Here is a 19,381-nt window from a genome sequence, read left to right as displayed (position 1 = left end):
TGGGAAAGTGACAAGGACATATACTCATGCGAAAACAAAAGAGCTGGACAAGGAAAAAGAGGAGGAGACACAGATATATGAGTATATGCAAGGAAACATCGATGCCATTACTGTGCAACTTGAGCCCTGCTCATTTTAGGCTTCCAATCTGGATAAATTGCCTGAGCTTGCCACGTACGCCTTGGGGATCTTGTCGTGTCCTGCAGCCAGCGTTCTCTCGGAACCTGTCTTCAGTGCTGCTGGGGGTCTGCTGGCAGATAAGCACACGCGTCTGTCCACTGACAATGTGGACATAGCTCTCAGAGGACTTTTCTTCCCCTGGGTCATCCAGGAGAGGCAAAAGGCACGCGTATTTTTGAGAGTGCTTCATGCAAAGCATTTTTTTCATTTTGAAAAGGGGGATCAACTGATGCCAGTCAAGTGGGGTGTGTGTGGCCCAATTAGTGGAAACGAGGGAGACTGTGGTTGGAGTCCCCTCGCTGTGTTTCTAACAGAACCAAGGTGAACAAGTCATGGCTCTCAGAGGACTTTTCTTCCCCTGGGTCAGCCAAGGGATGCAAAAGACACGCGTATTTTTGAGAGTGCTTCATGCAAAGCATCTTTTTTATTTTGAAAAGGGGGATCAAGTGATGCAAGTCAAGTGGGGTGTGTGTGGCCCAATTAGTGGAAATGAGGGAGACTGTGGTTGGAGTCCCCTCGCTGTGTTTCTAAAAGAACCAAGATGAACAAGTCATGGCTCTCAGACGACTTTTCTTCCTCTGGGTCAGCCAGGGGACGCGAAAGGCACACATATTTTTGAGAGTGCTTCATGCAAAGCATCTTTTTCATTTTGAAAAGGGGAATCAACTGATGACAGTCAAGTGGGGTGTGTGTGGCCCAATTAGTGGCAACGAGGGAGATGTGGTTGGAGTCCCCTCGCTGTTTTTTACATGATTTTTCAAAGTGCATGACATGCCTAAGAGGTTTTGTTTCGGAATTTCAAACTTGTTGGCTACAGAAAGGCTGCCTTTACACCCTTTTGTCACCGAGGATTTTCGAGACCTTATGCCCATTGCAGTGCCCCAGTGGCCATTTGCCACTCCTTCTCCAAGATAGGGGTGCCCGCACTAACTCAGCAGGTCGCACACAACATCACCGCTTCCTTGACAAACTCTGTGTGTGACAGGGTGCATTTCACCACAGATACTTGGAACAGTAATCATGGACAGGGGCGTTACATGTCGCTGACTGGGCACTGGGTAACTATGGTGATAGATGGAGAAGTGTCTGCTGTACAAGTCTTTCCGTCCCCACGAGTTGTGTGTTTAAATCCTTCCTCTGTATGTACAAGTTCCTCCACTGCTTCTGCCTCATCAACCTCGTGTTGTTCCTGCACCTCAGCCCAAATCCTGTGTGGTCAGGCCACCCTTCCTTGTAACTGCGCCCAAGGAATCCCACACACCTCCTTACTATGCTGGCAGCAGAGCTCAAGGCCATCAGGCGGTCAAATGTTTACTTTGAAATGTAGGGGAAATGTGAGACACCGCTGAGGAGTTGTGGACGGTTAGCTCTGTAGAGAGAGACCGAGTTTCATCAATGGTTGTCTCCACTCAACCAGCAGCCAGGGAATGCCGGGTGCGACAATGATGCTAAACAGTCTGCGGCCCTTCTTCAGGGCTATGTTACACACGTGCCTTGTATGACTCACGTGTTGAATCCGAATCTCCAGCAATTTTTAAAACACTATCCCGGCCTACATGTCCTTCTGTCGAGGGCACGGTGTAACGCCTGCCTGGATCGACACACTCAGATGGGCTGTAAAGGATAGGCTAGAGGGAACTCACTCACCAAGCTGGACCCCCAGAACCCTGAAACCCTTTAATCCCTATACAGTGATGTTGAATGACACAGGGCCCAAGTTGATCAATACCTGTGGAAGGCAGCAGTTCCAGAGAATAGTAGTCATGCAGGGTCAAAACATTAATTGAGGAAGAGGAACAGAATGGGAGGGACAGGACTTAATCAGAAAACAAGCAGAGGTGAAATGCAAATCGGCCAACAAGGTACCTAAACAGCAAGCAGGAAAAGTAGTCAGGTAACAAGCACACAAACTCATAAAACTAAACTGGGGGTAACAGTAACCAGAGGTTCATTGCTATGTCTGGCAGTGGTCTTCAGAGAGGAGGGGCCTAAAAAAGGGTGTTGTGTCTTTCCAATGGTTGTAGCTGAATGATGGTACTTCATCTGTGAGATACCCACCACCTGCATTCAGCCTGTGGTTCTGCATCTGTCAAGGTAACGCATCCCAGTGGGTGAGCATAACCTGTGTCCACCTGTGCCACTGGCGTCGACTCCTCTCCCATCATTAGCACTATGCACGAAAGGAACACGTTGTCACCTTGCGACAGGAGTACAAATTGACGTAGCGGACTACAGTGGTGACTTAGCAGCCGTGTGCGGCAATGATGCAAACATGGCAGCGTACCTTCATCAGGCCCATGTGACACACATGACTTGTATGGCTCACGTGTTTAATCTGATTCTCCAGCAATTTTTAAAACAACATCCCGGCCTACATGGCCTTGTACAGCGGGCACGCTCACTATGTGCTCACTAGAGATGAGCAAATCGGTCGCGGTTCGGCTCGAGTTCGGTTCGCCGGACGGGCGTCTCGTTCGAGTTCGGTTCGGCGAACGTTCGACGAACCGAACTCGAACCGCATAGGAAACAATAGGAGGCAATCACAAACACATAAAAACACATTATAAATGTACACATACAGTTAATAAACATTGCCATAACACTTACCGGTCCCCACGATCCCTCCTGCACTCTGTCTCCTGCCGCTATTCCATCCGATGATCGCTGAATCCTCCCGGTAACCAGCACTGCCAGCAGTGATGCAGGACCTATCGTGACGTGAAAAATAGCCATGTGACCAGTCACGTGCCTGTTATCTCATTGGCTACAGACTGGTCACATGACTATGACGCATCATGTAGGACCTGTCATTGCATCTCTCTGTTACACGGTGCACGTTTGTGTATCGCCGTGTACCGGAGACATGCTCTAGCTTGACTCCCCGCTCTGCTTCCCCGTTCCCTTAAGGTACCGTCACAATAAGCGACGCTCCAGCGATCCCACCAGCAACCTGACCTGGCAGGGATCGCTGGAGCCTTGCTGCATGGTTGCTGGTGAGCTGTCACACAGGCAGATCTCACCAGCAACTAGTGACCACAGCTCCCAGCCAGCAGCACACGTGGAGGCGATGCTGCGCTTGGTAACTAAGGTAAATATCGAGTAACCAACCCGATATTTACCTTGGTTACCAGCGCACACCGCTTAGCGCTGGCTCCCTGCACTCCTAGTTACAGTACACAGCGGGTTAATTTAACCCGATGTGTAGTCTGGCTATGTGTGCAGGGGGCTGGCACTGGCAGCGTGAGAGTGGCGGACGCTGGTAACTACGGTAAACATTGGGAAACAAAGGAAAGGGCTTCTTGGTTACCCGATGTTTACCGTAGTTACCAGTGTCCGCAGAAGCCGGCTCCTGACCGGCTGACACAGCCGGTCAATCACGGAGATCACCGTTGCCATAGCAACGCGCTTGGTAGCGGTGACGGGGACGTCCCACTACCAGCACGCAGCGGCACCGGAATCACGTGATCGGAGCAGTGTTGCTATGGCAACCCGTGCCACCGCTTACAGCCGGGAGCCTGTGGTCACTCTCACAGAGTGATTTCTGCATGGAGCATAGCGTCTTCCCCCATGCAGCTGTGCTGTCTGATGTAGCAGAGCTGCATGTGTTGAAGGGGAAAGAAGACAGAAGAGCAGGATCGTGGAGGGGTGACAGGGGGGTAATAAAGATGGAGTCTCTAATGTGTCTGTATATTTATTTATATTAAAGTATTTTTTCTCTGTGTGGTGTTTTTTTTAACCCTCACGTCATTTTTTTGGAGTTTTTTGGCAAAAAAAATAAAAAATGCTTCCCTGGATTTTCCATTGCCAGTGAAGGTAACACCAAGCAGTGGGGGTTAGCAGCCAGTAGCTGCTTGGATTACCCTTAGCTATAGCAATACAAAAAATGCAGCGGGAGCCCATATATATTTTTTTTAATTATTTATTTAAATAACTAAAAACAAAAAGGGCTTCCCTGTATTTTGATTGCCAGACATGACACTGCTGTAAAAAAAAATCTTTAAAAAAAATGACGTAGCGCTCCGCGGTATTTTTGATTCTCAGTGCAGATAAAGCAGACAGCTACGGGTTGCCACCCCCATCTGCCTGGCGTTACCTTGGCTGGCAAGCAAAATACAGGGAAGCCCATTAATTTTTTTTATTTAAAAAATAGTTAAAAAAAAAATGATGTTAAGTCCCCCCATTTTTGATAGCCAGCTAGGGTAAAGCAGACGGCTGTAGCCTGAAAACCACAGCTGGCAGCTTTACCGTGGTTGGGGATCCAATGTGGAGGTCACCCCAGGCTCTTTTTTTATAATTATTTTATAAATAATAATAATTACAAAAAAAAAAATGTAGGGTCCCCCCCAAATTGGATCACCAGCCAAGGTAAAGCGGACAGCTGTGGTCTGGTATTCTCAGGGTGGGAAGGTCCATAGTTATTGGGCCTTCACAGCCTAAAAATAGCAGGCCGCAGGCGCCCCAGAAGTGGCGCATGCACTAGATGCGCCACTCCTGGCGCTTCACCCCAGCTCATCCCGTGCCCTGGTGCAGTGGCAAACGGGGTAATAAATGGGGTTGATACTAGTTGTAAAGTCACCTGACATCAAGCCCAGCAGTTTGTGATGTCATGGCGTCTATCAGATACCCGACATCATAAACTGTCAGTACTAACAAAAAAAATCGACAAAAAAAATGTATTTGAAAGAACACTCCCCAAAACATTCCCTCTTTCACAAATTTATTGTAAGGAAAAAACGGGAACGTATCCCCCATTTTCTAGGAGTGCAGACTTTCCATGTGAGGAGTGTGGGTGCAATGAATCTGCACCCACTCTCCCCGGGTCCACAGCAGCAGAGTCCATGTCGTAACGGTTGCTACCAAAGCTGCAATGCCCTGCTCATGAGGTAAGGGCATGCCTAATCAGGAGAACTATTCTTCATTTCCAAATATTGGTATTTGCTGATATTATTGCTATTCCACCTACTATATATTGGGGATAGGATCTTGGAGATGGAATACCACTTTAAGGTCAGTTATCCAGCTGAATGAATACTAAACAACAGAGCTCGCTATTTAGATGTGTTTTCTTGTGGCGTATAACGGATTCTCATGTTTGGTAGTCGTTCAGCAGTGCAACTATAAAATCAAATGCCTCCATTTGGCAATGTAGTATATAGCTCTCCTGATCAACTATGTTCCTTACCTCATGAGCAGGGCACTGCAGTAATAATAATAATTTATTCATTTATTTGGCGCTATTAATTCCATAGCGCTTTGCATACATTGCGAACACTGTCCCCATTGGGGCTCACAATCTAAATTCCCTATCTGTATGTCTTTGGAGTGTGGGAGGAAACCAGAGTACCCAGAGGAAACCCACGCAAACACGGGGAGAACTTATGAACTCCTTGCAGATGGTGGTGTCCTTGGTGGGACTTGAACCCAGGACTTCAGCGCTGCAAGACTGCAGTTCTAACCACTGAGCCACCGTGCCACCCATTTAGCTTACAGATGCATAACCACCACTCACTGTGTCTGAACACAGGAACTTGAGCTGACAGCCACTCTGTGCATGCGGCAGCGTCTATTGTGAAGGAGAGGGCCGCGGGGGATCAACGCTGCACAGGTACCGTGGGACACCGGGGAACACCGGTGGGATTATAGGGGTTGACCTGGCAGGGCCTGGGGAGGAGTTTTCTGTCGCATGTGTCATGGCACATGCGACAGAAATCAGAGGAGTACGGTGAATGTGGCCGGCGCGCTGCTGTGCGCGCGGCCATCTTGGATTTCTGGGAGGGCATCAGGGAGGGCACTTTGGCGACACCGGGGGAACGGAGGGGATCGGGGAGGAGATTTATCATGTTTGTTCATGCCAGATGGGAGATAAATAATTTTTTACCGACACTGTCATTCACTGTAACGTGATCATCGGTGTACGGTGTAGACCTGTGATCACGTGAGCGGGGACCGGAAAAACTGTCCTGAATCAGGATCTCCAGGGTCTCAGCTACGCCTGAAACCCCGGAGATTTTCTGACGCTGGGGGGCGCTATTCACTTATTTCTGTCTGCTGTTTATAAACGGCAGATCAGAATAAGGCTACATTAACACAACCGATCCATTTTTGCAGTCTGCAAAAAACAGTCCGTTTTTTTTTCACGGGTGCATCCGTGTGGCATCCGTTTCTGTTCCGTAGACGGTCCGTATGTCATCTGTTTGTCATCCGTGTGCCTTCCGTTTTTTTTGCGTACTGCAAAAAAACTGAAGGAGGGAAAATACATAAATTTACCCAGGATCCATAGCTTCAACCTACATGAAGCGGTCACATGTTCACTCCAGTGCCATTTTCTACTGCTTTTCACAGCGTAGAGCGCTCTGGTGATTTTCTTGTGCTTGTGCACTTCATATCAGTCTTTTCTGTCATTATAATGGCAGAAAGACAAATAATGTCCCACTCTCCTGCATTTTGTAATTTTGCACCCTTTGGTGCCTTTCATGTGGCACTAAGGGGTGCTTAGCTTTGTATTTAGCCAAAAAAATGAAAAAAAAAAATGACGTAGGGTTCCCCCTATTTTTGTAGCCAGCTAGGGTAAAGCAGACGGCTGCAGCCTGCAGACCACAGCTGGCAGCTTCTCCTTGGCTGGTAATCCAAAACTGAGGCACCCCACGCTGTTATTTTAAAATAAATAAATAATAAAAAAAAAAAAAAACACGTAGGGGTCCCCCCAAAATTGGATCACCAGCCAAGGTAAAGCAGACAGATGGGGTCTGATATTCTCAGACTAGGGAGGTCCATGGTTATTGGACTCTCGCCAGCCTAAAAATAGCAGGCCGCAGCCGCCCCAGAAGTGGTGCATCCATTAGATGCGCCAATCCTGGTGCTTCGCCCCAGCTCATCCCATGCCCTAGTGCGGTGGCAAACGGGGTAATATATGGGGTTAATACCAGATGTGTAATGTCACCTGGCACTAAGCCCTGGGGTTGGTGAGGTCAGGCGTCTATCAGATACCCGACATCACCAACCCAGTCAGTAATAAAAAAAAAATAGACGACAAACACCTTTTTATTTGAAAAAACACTCCCCAATACATTTCCTCTTTAACCAATTTATTAGAAAGAAAAACAAATCCAGGTCTGGTGTAATCCAAGGGGGTTGCCATGACGATCCACACTGTCCCAGTCAATGAAGAGCAGGATGTTCCCCATTGGCTGGGAGAGCAGTGCAGTGACCTGAGCTAACATCAATGGGTCAGCCCAGGTCACTGCAGGGGATGACAAGTGCTGCTGTCAGCGAGGTACATTACCTGCTCTGATCTCCTGCACACTGACTTCAATCATCTTCACAGCCAAGTATCGCGAGCGGCCCGTGACGTCACCGCTAGTCAGTCTCGGGTCGGAAGCGAGAGAAGGTGATGTGACAAGCGGTGGCCATGGAGGACAGTGACAACGCTGAGGTCGGGACTTCATCACCGCAGGTAAGCCGAGCGGGACCATGTGTGCAGAGTGCCAGGTGGGCGGAATCTAGCGGGGTAATGTGTGCAGAGTGCCAGGTGGGCGGAGCCTAGCGGGGTAATGTGTGCAGAGTGTCAGGTGGGCGGAGCCTAGCAGTGTCATGTGTGCAGAGTGCCAGGTGGGTGGAGCCTAGCGGGGTAATGTGTGCAGAGTGTCAGGTGGGCGGAGCCTAGCGGGACCATGTGTGCAGAGTGTCAGGTGGGCGGAGACTAGCGGGACCATGTGTGCAGAGTGTCAGGTGGGCGGAGCCTAGCGGGACCATGTGTGCAGAGTACCAGGTGGGCGGAGCCTAGCGGGGTAATGTGTGCAGAGTGCCATGTGGGCGGAGCCTAGCAGGACCATGTGTGCAGTGTGTCAGGTGGGCGGAGCCTAGCAGGACCATGTATGCAGAGTGTCAGGTGGGCGGAGCCTAGCGGGACCATGTGTGCAGAGTGTCAGGTGGGCGGAGCCTAGTGGGACCTTGTGTGCAGAGTTCCAGGTGGGCGGAGCCTAGCGGGGTAATGTGTGCAGAGTGCCAGGTGGGCGCAGCCTAGCGGGGTAATGTGTGCAGAATGCCAGGTGGGCGGAGCCTAGCAGTGTCATGTGTGCAGAGTGCCAGGTGGGCAGGGCCTAGCGGGACCATGTGTGCAGAGTGTCAGGTGGGTGGAGCCTAGCGGGGCCATGTGTGCAGAGTGCCAGGTGGGCGGAGCCATGTGTGCTGGCGGCGGAGTGTGACGTTGGGTGGAGCCTAGCGGGGTCATGTGGCGCTGAGGACTACAGTGTCGTGGACTGCATGGCTGGGGACAGGTGAGTGTGAGTGTGTGTGTGTGTATGTATGTGTATATGCCGCGTGCAGGAGGGGGTGGAGCGAGCTGAGCGGGGAAGTGTCGGCTTCCTGCACACGTAACTAGGATAAATATCGGGTTACTAACCAAAGCGCTTTGCTTGGATACCCGATGTTTATCTTGGTTACCAGCTTCTGGCAGGCTGTCAGCGATGGTTCCTGCACACTGTAGCTGTAAAAAGCCCTGCTTTTTGCTGCTAGAACCATTTTCGAACGTAACTAGAACTATCGAACTTTAGCAAAAAGCTCGAGTTCTAGTTCGATCTAGAACAGCCCCCAAAATCACTCGAACCGCGAACTGGAGAACCTCGAACCGCGCTCAACTCTAGTGCTCACTTCCATCGTTCGCACCCAGTAGGTCAACAACTTTCATCGCTCCTGAAGTCTTAAGGTCTGGCGGTTAAACGTCAGAAATGCGATGTTCCGACACGCAGGAATTTGAATCTGCACATGTTGCAGTGTCTGTGGCAGCACCGCAGAGCCCAGCTGAAATACGTTATGACGTATACCCTGGGCTAACTTGATCCAGAGGTGGTGCAGATCACGCTGCTGGAGTGGTGTCAGATCAAGGACATGCAGATGTTTAACACTGGCGATGACATTCTCAGCATGACAATTTTGGTCATCTACATGATGGAACACACTGTAAGTATTATTCGGAGTCAGGTGTTGGTCCAAGAGGAAGGGAAGAAGTACTGGAGGAGTCATATGCGGAATTGATAACAAGATCTACAAGGTCCAGACGGTCAGCGGCACCTTGGCGGCAGTCATGGTACGGTGGGGGAGAGGGATTATCAAGGGAGCATAGTATTAACAAAACAGTTGAGGAAGGGGCAGGAGCCCAGGAAGAAATGGAGGACGAACTGGCGATGGTCATGGAAGACTCAGCAGATTAGTGAGAGCTTGCTCACATTTTGGTTGTGCGAGGTTGGGGGGAGAGGGCAGAGGAAGGAGGCACGATTCTCACCTCTCCGCCACCAACACACCAAGGACTTGGTCCTCCTGGATGCTCAAGACACATGAGCACCTTCTTGCTGCACTACCTACAACATGACCCTCGGATTGTACGAATTCCAAGTCATGCTGACTACTGGGTTGCCACACTGTTAGATCCCCGGTACAAGACAAAATTTTGCGAAATAATTCCTGCCATAGAAAGGGACGCACGTATGCAGGAGTATCAGCAGAAGGTGGTACGCAATCTTACATCTGCTTTTCCACTAAACACCAGTGGTGCACAGAGTGAATCTCAATGCTTTTTCATCGATGGGAGGAAATGGTCTTACTTGTCCACATCTGAGGGACCGAGGGCTGGCTGCTGTGCTGAGACGGCGTTGAGTACCGTGTCTCTGCAGAGTTGCATTTTTGGTCATATACAAACTGAGTTGAAAAAGGACAGATGCTGGTAAAAAAGGGAACAGGTGTGTTGGAAAGGGTAAAAAAGTTTGTGTCCGTGGGTTTGGTGGTTAAGCAACATTAACATTTGCTGAAGAAACAACATCTGGTATGGTGGGACTGGCAGATTTGGATAAGGTGGTATATACTATGTTACCGCTATATCAAAAATATTAAGAAGAAAAGAAAAAGAAAGGTAGATATCCCAATCGCCATTCGGTGTCCACTGTGCTCACAGATGGAAAAGGAGAGGTTGGCAACTGGAAGGTTAGGTGCAGGATACAGAGCAGGTTGACACTCAAACAAATAGTAGCCTGAACCGAGTTAGATGCAACACGGATCTGGAGACTTGGAGCCCTGTTAGCGTGACAGGGTCCACACGACCACCCAGCCCCAGAACTCCCTGTTAACAACACAGGGGTCATTGGTTACGCAGTCCGTGTGCGTAGGTGACACACCTGTGGACAGCAGGCGTATCAGCAGCAGCAGGCCTCTTTATGCCACTGGGCTGCACTAGCAGGACTGGTAGGACAGGAGCTGTTCTTAAACGTTCTGCGTTACCAACTGTGGTGGCGGCCTGCATCGATGACCTATCTCTGCCTACCTCTGACCTAAAGCCGCAATGGGTTCAACACATGGAGGTGTGTTCTTTCGGAGCATAATAGAAGACTGGGCACCTTCTTCTTGGCTCCAGCCCCTTTTATAACCTGGGTCCGCCCGAAACCAGGGTGGACCACAATGCACCTCCTGGAGACAAAAGCAGAGTGACACGTCATGAGTGGCATAACTAGCGTCCTATTTTGAACCGCCACTTGAATGATGACCTCATGGCTTCCACAACCAAAACACCTCAACAGTCATCGTCTGACCAACAACAATGAGGTGACAAGTCATAGGGGCGGCCCTCTGCAAGCATGTTGGGAGTGGCCTGGCCAAATTGTCAGGACACCTGATGCCCTGTGGTCTATATGGGCCCCCCACATCAGGGGCAGGGCCAAAGAGTTCATTACCCGACCTAGCCTCTGATGCAGTAAGTGCCTGAGCATCTTCAGTAGCATGAAATACAGTTTCTGAAAAAAAGACTATCCGCTTCAGCATGCTGTCTAGGCACAACACAGGACTTAGACCCAGCACGGAGTGCAAGTACCTGTGCAAAGAGGCTTTTCTCAGTCAGTGTGAAGTCCCACAGGTGTTGTGTTGGTGCATTACCTTCAAGGACTCCACGTGGAGGAAGAGTCTGGTCACACTTAGGTTGCTTCTTTATATGTATTTTCGTGACGCCACTCTCGGTATTGCGGTCAGTGGGGACCGCCACTGCAGTGTAAGGGGACACCTGGGGCTGATGTTGGGTGCAGTTAGTTTTAGTGGCCTCCCGAGAGTGAGTCAAGCACCAGGGACCTGTGTAAGTGTGTTGAGCCGCAGGTCGCAGAATGACTCAGGCACAGTCCAAATGAGCATTCGCTGTAGCCTAAAATTAAGACTTTGCCTCAGGAATGACACAGTCAGACAGAGCATACTCAGTTGGCGAAACACTGGAGTTAGGCTGCGGCTGGGGTAAATCGGCACACAGGAAGGAGCAACCGCGGAAACACTTCGTTCAATTGTGAGGGGAGTCATTTTGGAGTTTGGTGAGGAGTACCGTAACGCCAGTGAGCAGCATCCTGTGCCACAGACCACCATTCTTCCAGTGCTGTCTATACTGTTAACCATGATAGGAGCGTAAAGTCTGTATTTATGGCAACTGAACATCACATTACCCGGATATGGTAGGCTGTGCCCAGACAGTAATGCGTGCACGCAACACTTTGTTTTATTATGAAAACACATATCTGTTCTGGGTAGGACGACTATATAGACAATCATACTTGCTGCCTCTGCACTGTCAAATTGTCACGGACAGTTTAAATCATAGAGGGACAGCGACACATGTTTGCATTGAATGTTGCTTTTTAATATTTACATGACTGTGTTGCAGAGCTGTGTTGTTTGCATTCACACTGTTATCATCTGCCTTATCTGTGAGGCTTCAGCTAACAAGGGTATTCAGGGTGGGTGATGTGTTTTGTCTATGTTTAGGTAGATAACTGGGAAGCTCTTGTGATGCACCACTAGTTAGTTGTCTTCGCACACACACACACACGCACACACGCACAAACACACAATTACTGCTGCTACGCAGAGGGCTTAGCAAGCAGTAGGCCACTGATTAGATTGTTCTATTATTTCAATTTAATGCATGGTTCTTATTGTTTGTTTTGGGAAAGTGAAAGAATCATTTATGAACCCAACTGCAAACACTGCTTTTCATGTTGCGTGGTTTTGCTGCATACTGTCGATCCCACCAAATACAAGACTTAAAATGAAGCATAAGTCGCAAAGGGAATTTCACTGTGCTACAATGCGGCCTAGCGGGGCTGTGAAACCACCGCCTGCCCCATCAAGTGCATCTGCGTGCTCTTCATCTTCTGTGACTGTGGGGACAGCAGTCACACATGCTTTTTCACAATGAACTTCCACCCCTTTACCAGTAAGCAGGAGTGTGATTGCCAGGTCGTCACTTGTTTTGGAAGTGGAAACAGAAGGTATTGTTGAGCTGTCAGACATCGAGAGAACCACCATTGGATGAACGCAACATTATATCCATGCCTGCACCTTCGTGAAAGATTGGCTGGACTACCTGCAGTTAATTATTGAGTTCCACAAATGGAAAGGAGTGTAGAACGCACATGTATTGTACCTTGCTTGGCAGCAAAGGAAAACTAACTTAGTATTCCAGACAATTTTAGGATGGCAGAAAAAGTGTCAGCTCTTTGGGCAAATTAAATAGCGTGGCAAAAGTGGGCAGGTGGGTACAGTGGCCGTGTTCTGTGTGTACCAGGACAGTAAAGGAAGCCTCACTTTCTATCCCTCCTAATGGTGAAATGCAGCAGGGAATTCCATGAGTTTGCTATAAAAATAGCGTTGCAAAATGTGCAGGAGGGTGTCATGCAGAGGTGTTAGAAATACAGTCAGGGCCAGAAATATTTGGACAGTGACACAAGTTTTGTTATTTTAGCTGTTTACAAAAACATGTTCAGAAATACAATTATATATATATAATATGGGCTGAAAGTGCACACTCCCAGCTGCAATATGAGAGTTTTCACATCCAAATCGGAGAACGGGTTTAGGAATCATAGCTCTGTAATGCATAGCCTCCTCTTTTTCAAGGGACCAAAAGTAATTGGACAAGGGACTCTAAGGGCTGCAATTAACTCTGAAGGTGTCTCCCTCGTTAACCTGTAATCAATGAAGTAGTTAAAAGGTTTGGGGTTGATTACAGGTGTGTGGTTTTGCATTTGGAAGCTGTTGCTGTGACCAGACAACATGTGGTGTAAGGAACTCTCAATTGAGGTGAAGCAAAACATCCTGAGGCTGAAAAAAAAGAAAAAATCCATCAGAGAGATAGCAGACATGCTTGGAGTAGCAAAATCAACAGTCGGGTACTGTTAGGGCCAGATGGACGGGCAGACCCGGGAGGTGGATCCACTGGGCCGAACTCCCCGTTGAGGGAAAGGAGTTCGGTAGCCGGAGCACTTTAGGTAGCAGGACAGTCCGTGCACTGGAACACAATGGAGAAGTCCCTGGGACCACGAGGTTACTGATGGTGGTCCGGGTGACGGAGCTCAGGTTCGGAAGCCGAGATGATGTCAGGCGGGGTCCGGAACCGTTGGAGCAAGATGACGGGTCACCGCAGGGAACCGAGATGGTACGGACTGTCAGGATGGCAGATGGGCAGCGTTCGGGGTTCGAGACACAGCAGGACCGGATGGCGATGCAGGATCGGCTCTAGAAGACAGAGAGGTAAGTATCTCACAGAACACAAGGAGACCTGACTCCTAGCTTGGGAAAACACGAAGAACAGGCCCCGCTCCCTTGGACATTAACCCCCTATATACCCTGTACCTGTGTGCCTCATTTCCTGTCAGTGGACACTGGCCCTTTAAGAAAGGGTCAGTGACCGCGCGCGCGCCCTAATGCGCATGCGCGCGGCCCGGGTGCCAGAAGCCATGACAGGAAGCTGAGAGGAGGATGCAGGAGAGCCGGCCAGGGACTGGGAAGCCGACGGGCGCCGGGAGCGGGGACCAGGGGGCCTGGGGAGCGCGGAGACCGGAGGCTGGAGAGCGGGAAGCGTGGCAGGTGAGCCGGGGAGCGGAACCGAGGACCCGAGGAGCGGAGCAGAGGACCCGGGGAGGGGAGCAGAGGACCCGGGGAGGGGAGCAGAGGACCCGGGGAGCGTGACAGTACCCCCCCCACGACCCCCTCCCCGCAACCGGGACAGGAAGGCACGGATCAGAGGAGTGCCCACGTTCTCCCTGGGCTCCCAGGACCTATCCTCAGGACCATACCCTTCCCAGTCTACCAGGAAGAACTGTCGACCTCGTACGGTCTTCATGGCCACGATATCCCTTACCGCATAGATGTCGTCCTCAGCAATAGGAGGAGGGGCCGGACTGGCGGCAGCGGAGAAGGGACCAAGGACAACCGGCTTGAGCAGAGACACGTGGAAGGAGTTGGGTATCCTCATCGTGGCCGGGAGCTGTAGTTTGTAGGAGACCTCATTGATCTTGCCGAGGACTTTAAACGGTCCGATGTAGCGAGGTCCCAGCTTGTAGGATGGTATCTTCAATCGGATGTATTTGGAAGCAAGCCAGACGAGATCTCCCGGAGAGAAACACGGAGGATCCAGACGTCTCTTGTCCGCGTGTCTCTTCATCCGCAGGGATGCACGTGCAAGGGAGGCCTTAACTGAGTCCCAAATGGATGTAAAGTCACGGAGTACTGCATCAGCAGCAGGGATGTCCGAGGAAGAGGATACAGGCAATGGGACAGACGGCTGAAGTCCGTAGACGACATGGAAGGGAGAACTGGAGGAGGACTCACTGACGTGGTGATTATGGGAGAATTCAGCCCAAGGAAGAAGCGTGGACCAATCGTCATGATGGGCGTTGACGTAGTGACGTAAGAAAGAGGTCAATATCTGATTGACCCGTTCCACTTGGCCGTTCGACTGAGGATGGTAGGCCGAAGAAAAGTCCAGAGTCACTCCCAGATGTTTACAGAGAGCCCTCCAGAAGCGGGAGGTGAACTGAGTTCCTCTGTCGGACACAATGTGTGATGGAAAGCCATGCAAGCGGAAGATGTGATGTATATAGGCGTCCGCGAGTTCCTGGGCAGAGGGCAGTCCAGCCATAGGAACGAAATGGGCCATTTTAGAGAACTGATCCACCACGACCCATATGACTGTGTGTCCGGAGGATAATGGCAAGTCTGTAATAAAGTCCATCGCTATGTGTTGCCAGGGAACTGATGGTATGGGCAGAGGCAAAAGACGGCCATATGGCAGGTGTTTGGGAGTCTTGTTCCTGGCACAGTAGGAGCAGGCAGAGACAAAAGCAGCAACGTCCGTGCGAAGGGATGGCCACCAGTAATGACGTACAATGGCACTCCATGTCCTCTTCTGACCTGCATGACCGGCTGTTTTCGAGGCATGGCCCCAGTGTAACACTTTTTTCCTGTCGGTCTCAGAGACATAGGTCTTCCCAGGTGGTATCTGGGCCAGGGTAACAGGAGCCACCGGAATGATCTTACTAGGACAGATGATGGGTTGGGATGTCTCCTCCTCCTGCTCCATGGGCATGAAAGACCTAGACAAGGCATCAGCGCGTACATTCTTGTTCGCGGGTCGGAAATGAAGCTGGAAGTCGAACCGGGCAAAGAACAAGGACCACCTGGCTTGCCGTGGGTTCAGTCGCTGAGCAGTCCGCAGGTATTCCAGGTTTTTGTGGTCCGTGTAAATAATGACGGGGTACACTGCTCCTTCCAGAAGATAGAGCCATTCCTCCAGAGCCAGTTTGACTGCTAATAGCTCTCGGTCACCGATGGTGTAGTTGCGTTCAGGCGCAGAGAAGCTCTTGGAGAAGAAACCGCAAGTCACCATCTTCCCGGAGGAGGACTTCTGCATGAGCACTGCTCCAGCTCCCGAGGAGGAGGCATCCACCTCTAAGGTGAACTGGCGGTTTAACTCTGGACGGTGGAGTACAGGAGAGGAGGCAAAGGCTCGCTTTAGAGAGCCAAACGCGGCGTCGGCCGCAGGTGACCAGTCCTTGGGATTAGCCCCCTTCTTGGTCAGGGCGGAAAGAGGAGCAGTCAGAGCCGAGAAGTGAGGAATAAACTGGCGGTAATAGTTGGCGAATCCCAGAAAGCGTTGGATTGCCTTCAGTCCAGAAGGAGGAGGCCAGTTGAGAACAGAAGAGACCTTCTTTGGATCCATCTGAAGTCCGGTATCGGTGATGAGGTAACCCAGGAAGGGGAGAGAAGACTGTTCGAAGACGCACTTCTCGTACTTGGCGTACAGACGATTCTCTCTTAGTCTTTGTAGAACCTGTTGCACGTTCTCTCGATGGGTCTGGAGGTCCGGAGAGAAGACAAGGATGTCATCCAGATATACCACCACACAGACGTAGAGAAGGTCCCGGAACACATCGTTCACTAATTCTTGGAAGACTGCTGGTGCGTTACACAGGCCGAAGGGCATCACGCAGTATTCATAGTGTCCATCGCGCGTGTTGAACGCGGTCTTCCATTCATCCCCTGAGCGGATACGGACCAGGTTGTAGACACCCCGAAGATCCAACTTGGTGAACACACGAGCTCCTCTGAGCCGATCAAACAATTCGGGGATGAGCGGCAGGGGGTACTTGTTTTTTACGGTGATTAGGTTCAATCCCCGGTAGTCTATACATGGGCGTAGGTCACCCTCTTTCTTCTTTACGAAGAAGAAGCCTGCTCCAGCAGGAGAGGAGGATCTCCGAATGAATCCCTTAGCCAGGCTCTCTGTGATGTACGTAGACATGGCCCTTGTTTCGGCTGGAGACAGTGGATATATCCGTCCTCGAGGTGGTGTAGTACCCGGGAGTAGGTCAATGGCACAATCGTATGGACGATGTGGCGGAAGTACTTCGGACTCCTTCTTATCAAAGACGTCCACGAAGGACCAATAGGCTGAGGGCAGTCCCGGTAGGGACTCAGGAACCGGAGGTCGCCGGATAGGTTGTATGGTCTTCAGACAGGTCTCATGGCAAGAAGACCCCCATCGAGTGATATCGCCAGTGCCCCAGCTGACGGAAGGCTCGTGTGTCCGCAACCAAGGAAGGCCCAGCAGGATTTGATGTGACATATGTGGGAGAACGTAGAGAGCGATGGTCTCGGTGTGCAGAGCGCCGATACGCAGTTCCAGCGGCTTGGTGATCCAGGAGATGGTGTCAGAGAGGGGTCTCCCATCCACAGAGGCAATCACCAGAGGTTTGGCGAGTGGAGTAACAGGCACCTGGTACTTGTCCTCAGTGGCCTGCTGGATGAAATTGCCTGCTGCCCCAGAATCGAGGTACGCCTCAGCCGTAAACCGCGTCTCTCCCGTGGTCACTTGCACAGTCCATGTAACTGGGTCTGAGAGAGTCCCAGCACCTAGGGTGGCCTCTCCTACCAACCCTAGGCTTTGGAGTTTCCCGGTCTCTCTGGACAGGCGCGTAGCAGGTGTGTGCCCTCTCCGCAATAGAAGCAGAGACCCTTGGCGAGCCGCTCTGCTCGACGTTGTTCAGACTGACGTACACGGTCGATCTGCATAGGTTCATGGACGGAGACACCAGAGGCCGTTGACTGGAGTACGGCGGGCTTCTGTGGAGGAGAGGAATGTCTTACCGGACGTCTCTCACGGGACACCTCTTTGGACCGTTCCTGAAAGCGTATGTCCACTCGAGTCGCTAGGGTAATCAGGGCGTCCAGGGTGGACGGTACGTCACGTACAGCCAGCTCATCTTTGATTCGACCTGAGAGACCTTCCCAGAAGGCGGCGGTTAGGGCCTCGTTATTCCACCCGAGTTCTGAAGCCAAGGTGCGGAAACGGATGGCGTATTGACCCACCGTCAGAGGTCCCTGACGTAACCGGAGAAGAGATGAAGCAGACACGGAGGCGCGTCCGGGTTCGTCAAAGGTGCTGCGAAAGGCCTGCAGAAACTCCTGGAGGTTTTTGGTCATAGGGTCCTCCTTCTCCCACAAGGGGTTCATCCACGCCAGTGCCTCGCCCTCTAGGTGAGACATGATGAAGGCGACCTTGGCTTGGTCGGAGGCAAACAAATGTGGCAGCTGCGTGAAATGGAGGGAGCATTGGTTTATAAACCCCCTGCAGGTCTTGGGGTCTCCGGCGTACCGGGGTGGTGAGGCCAAACGAAGTCTGGAAGTATCTGAAAATGTCGCCACGGGAGCTGGAGCCGTGGATTGACTAGTGGAAGCCCGGGATGCTGAAGACGTAACTGCCTCTTGTAGCGTGTTCAGGCGGGTGTCCACAGAAGACATGAATTGCAACATGCGGGTCTGAGTCTCACGCTGGCGTTGGAGTTCCTCCTGTACGGCTGCTAGTGCTGCAGCGGGATCCATGGCCTGTTCTTACTGTTAGGGCCAGATGGACGGGCAGACCCGGGAGGTGGATCCACTGGGCCGAACTCCCCGTTGAGGGAAAGGAGTTCGGTAGCCGGAGCACTTTAGGTAGCAGGACAGTCCGTGCACTGGAACACAATGGAGAAGTCCCTGGGACCACGAGGTTACTGATGGTGGTCCGGGTGACGGAGCTCAGGTTCGGAAGCCGAGATGATGTCAGGCGGGGTCCGGAACCGTTGGAGCAAGATGACGGGTCACCGCAAAGAACCGAGATGGTACGGACTGTCAGGATGGCAGATGGGCAGCGTTCGGGGTTCGAGACACAGCAGGACCGGATGGCGATGCAGGATCGGCTCTAGAAGACAGAGAGGTAAGTATCTCACAGAACACAAGGAGACCTGACTCCTAGCTTGGGAAAACACGAAGAACAGGCCCCGCTCCCTTGGACATTAACCCCCTATATACCCTGTACCTGTGTGCCTCATTTCCTGTCAGTGGATACTGGCCCTTTAAGAAAGGGTCAGTGACCGCGCGCGCGCCCTAATGCGCATGCGCGCGGCCCGGGTGCCAGAAGCCATGACAGGAAGCTGAGAGGAGGACGCAGGAGAGCCGGCCAGGGACTGGGAAGCCGACGGGCGCCGGGAGCGGGGACCAGGGGGCCTGGGGAGCGCGGAGACCGGAGGCTGGAGAGCGGGAAGCGTGGCAGGTGAGCCGGGGAGCGGAGCCGAGGACCCGGGGAGCGGAGCAGAGGACCCGGGGAGGGGAGCAGAGGACCCGGGGAGGGGAGCAGAGGACCCGGGGAGCGTGACAGGTACATTCTGAGAAAAAAGGAATTGACTGGTGAGCTTGGGAACTCAAAAAGGCCTGGGCGTCCACGGATGACAACAGTGGTGGATGATCGCCGCATACTTTCTTTGGTGAAGAAGAACCCGTTCCCAACATCAACTGAAGTCCAGAACACTCTCAGTGAAGTAGGTGTATCTGTCTCTAAGTCAACAGTAAAGAGAAGACTCCATGA

At 51.4% G+C, this 19,381-nt stretch overlaps 1 protein-coding gene across 1 annotated transcript in view; it reads right to left on the bottom strand.

The window, feature by feature from the left end:
- Positions 1 to 17,107, bottom strand: part of LOC142243902 (uncharacterized) — a 45,081-nt gene extending 27,974 nt beyond the window's left edge. The window contains exon 1 of the mRNA XM_075316099.1: positions 15,866 to 17,107. Coding sequence (XP_075172214.1) covers positions 15,866 to 17,107 — 1,242 coding nt within the window. The remainder of the gene's footprint in view (positions 1 to 15,865) is intronic.
- Between the last annotated feature and the right edge of the window lie 2,274 nt (positions 17,108 to 19,381).

Source organism: Anomaloglossus baeobatrachus, chromosome 6 (genome assembly GCF_048569485.1).
Source record: "Anomaloglossus baeobatrachus isolate aAnoBae1 chromosome 6, aAnoBae1.hap1, whole genome shotgun sequence".
In the NCBI taxonomy this organism is placed as follows: domain Eukaryota; kingdom Metazoa; phylum Chordata; class Amphibia; order Anura; family Aromobatidae; genus Anomaloglossus; species Anomaloglossus baeobatrachus.
The sequence above is the reverse complement of the archived record's forward strand: the minus strand, read 5'-3'. Positions and strand labels throughout refer to the sequence as shown.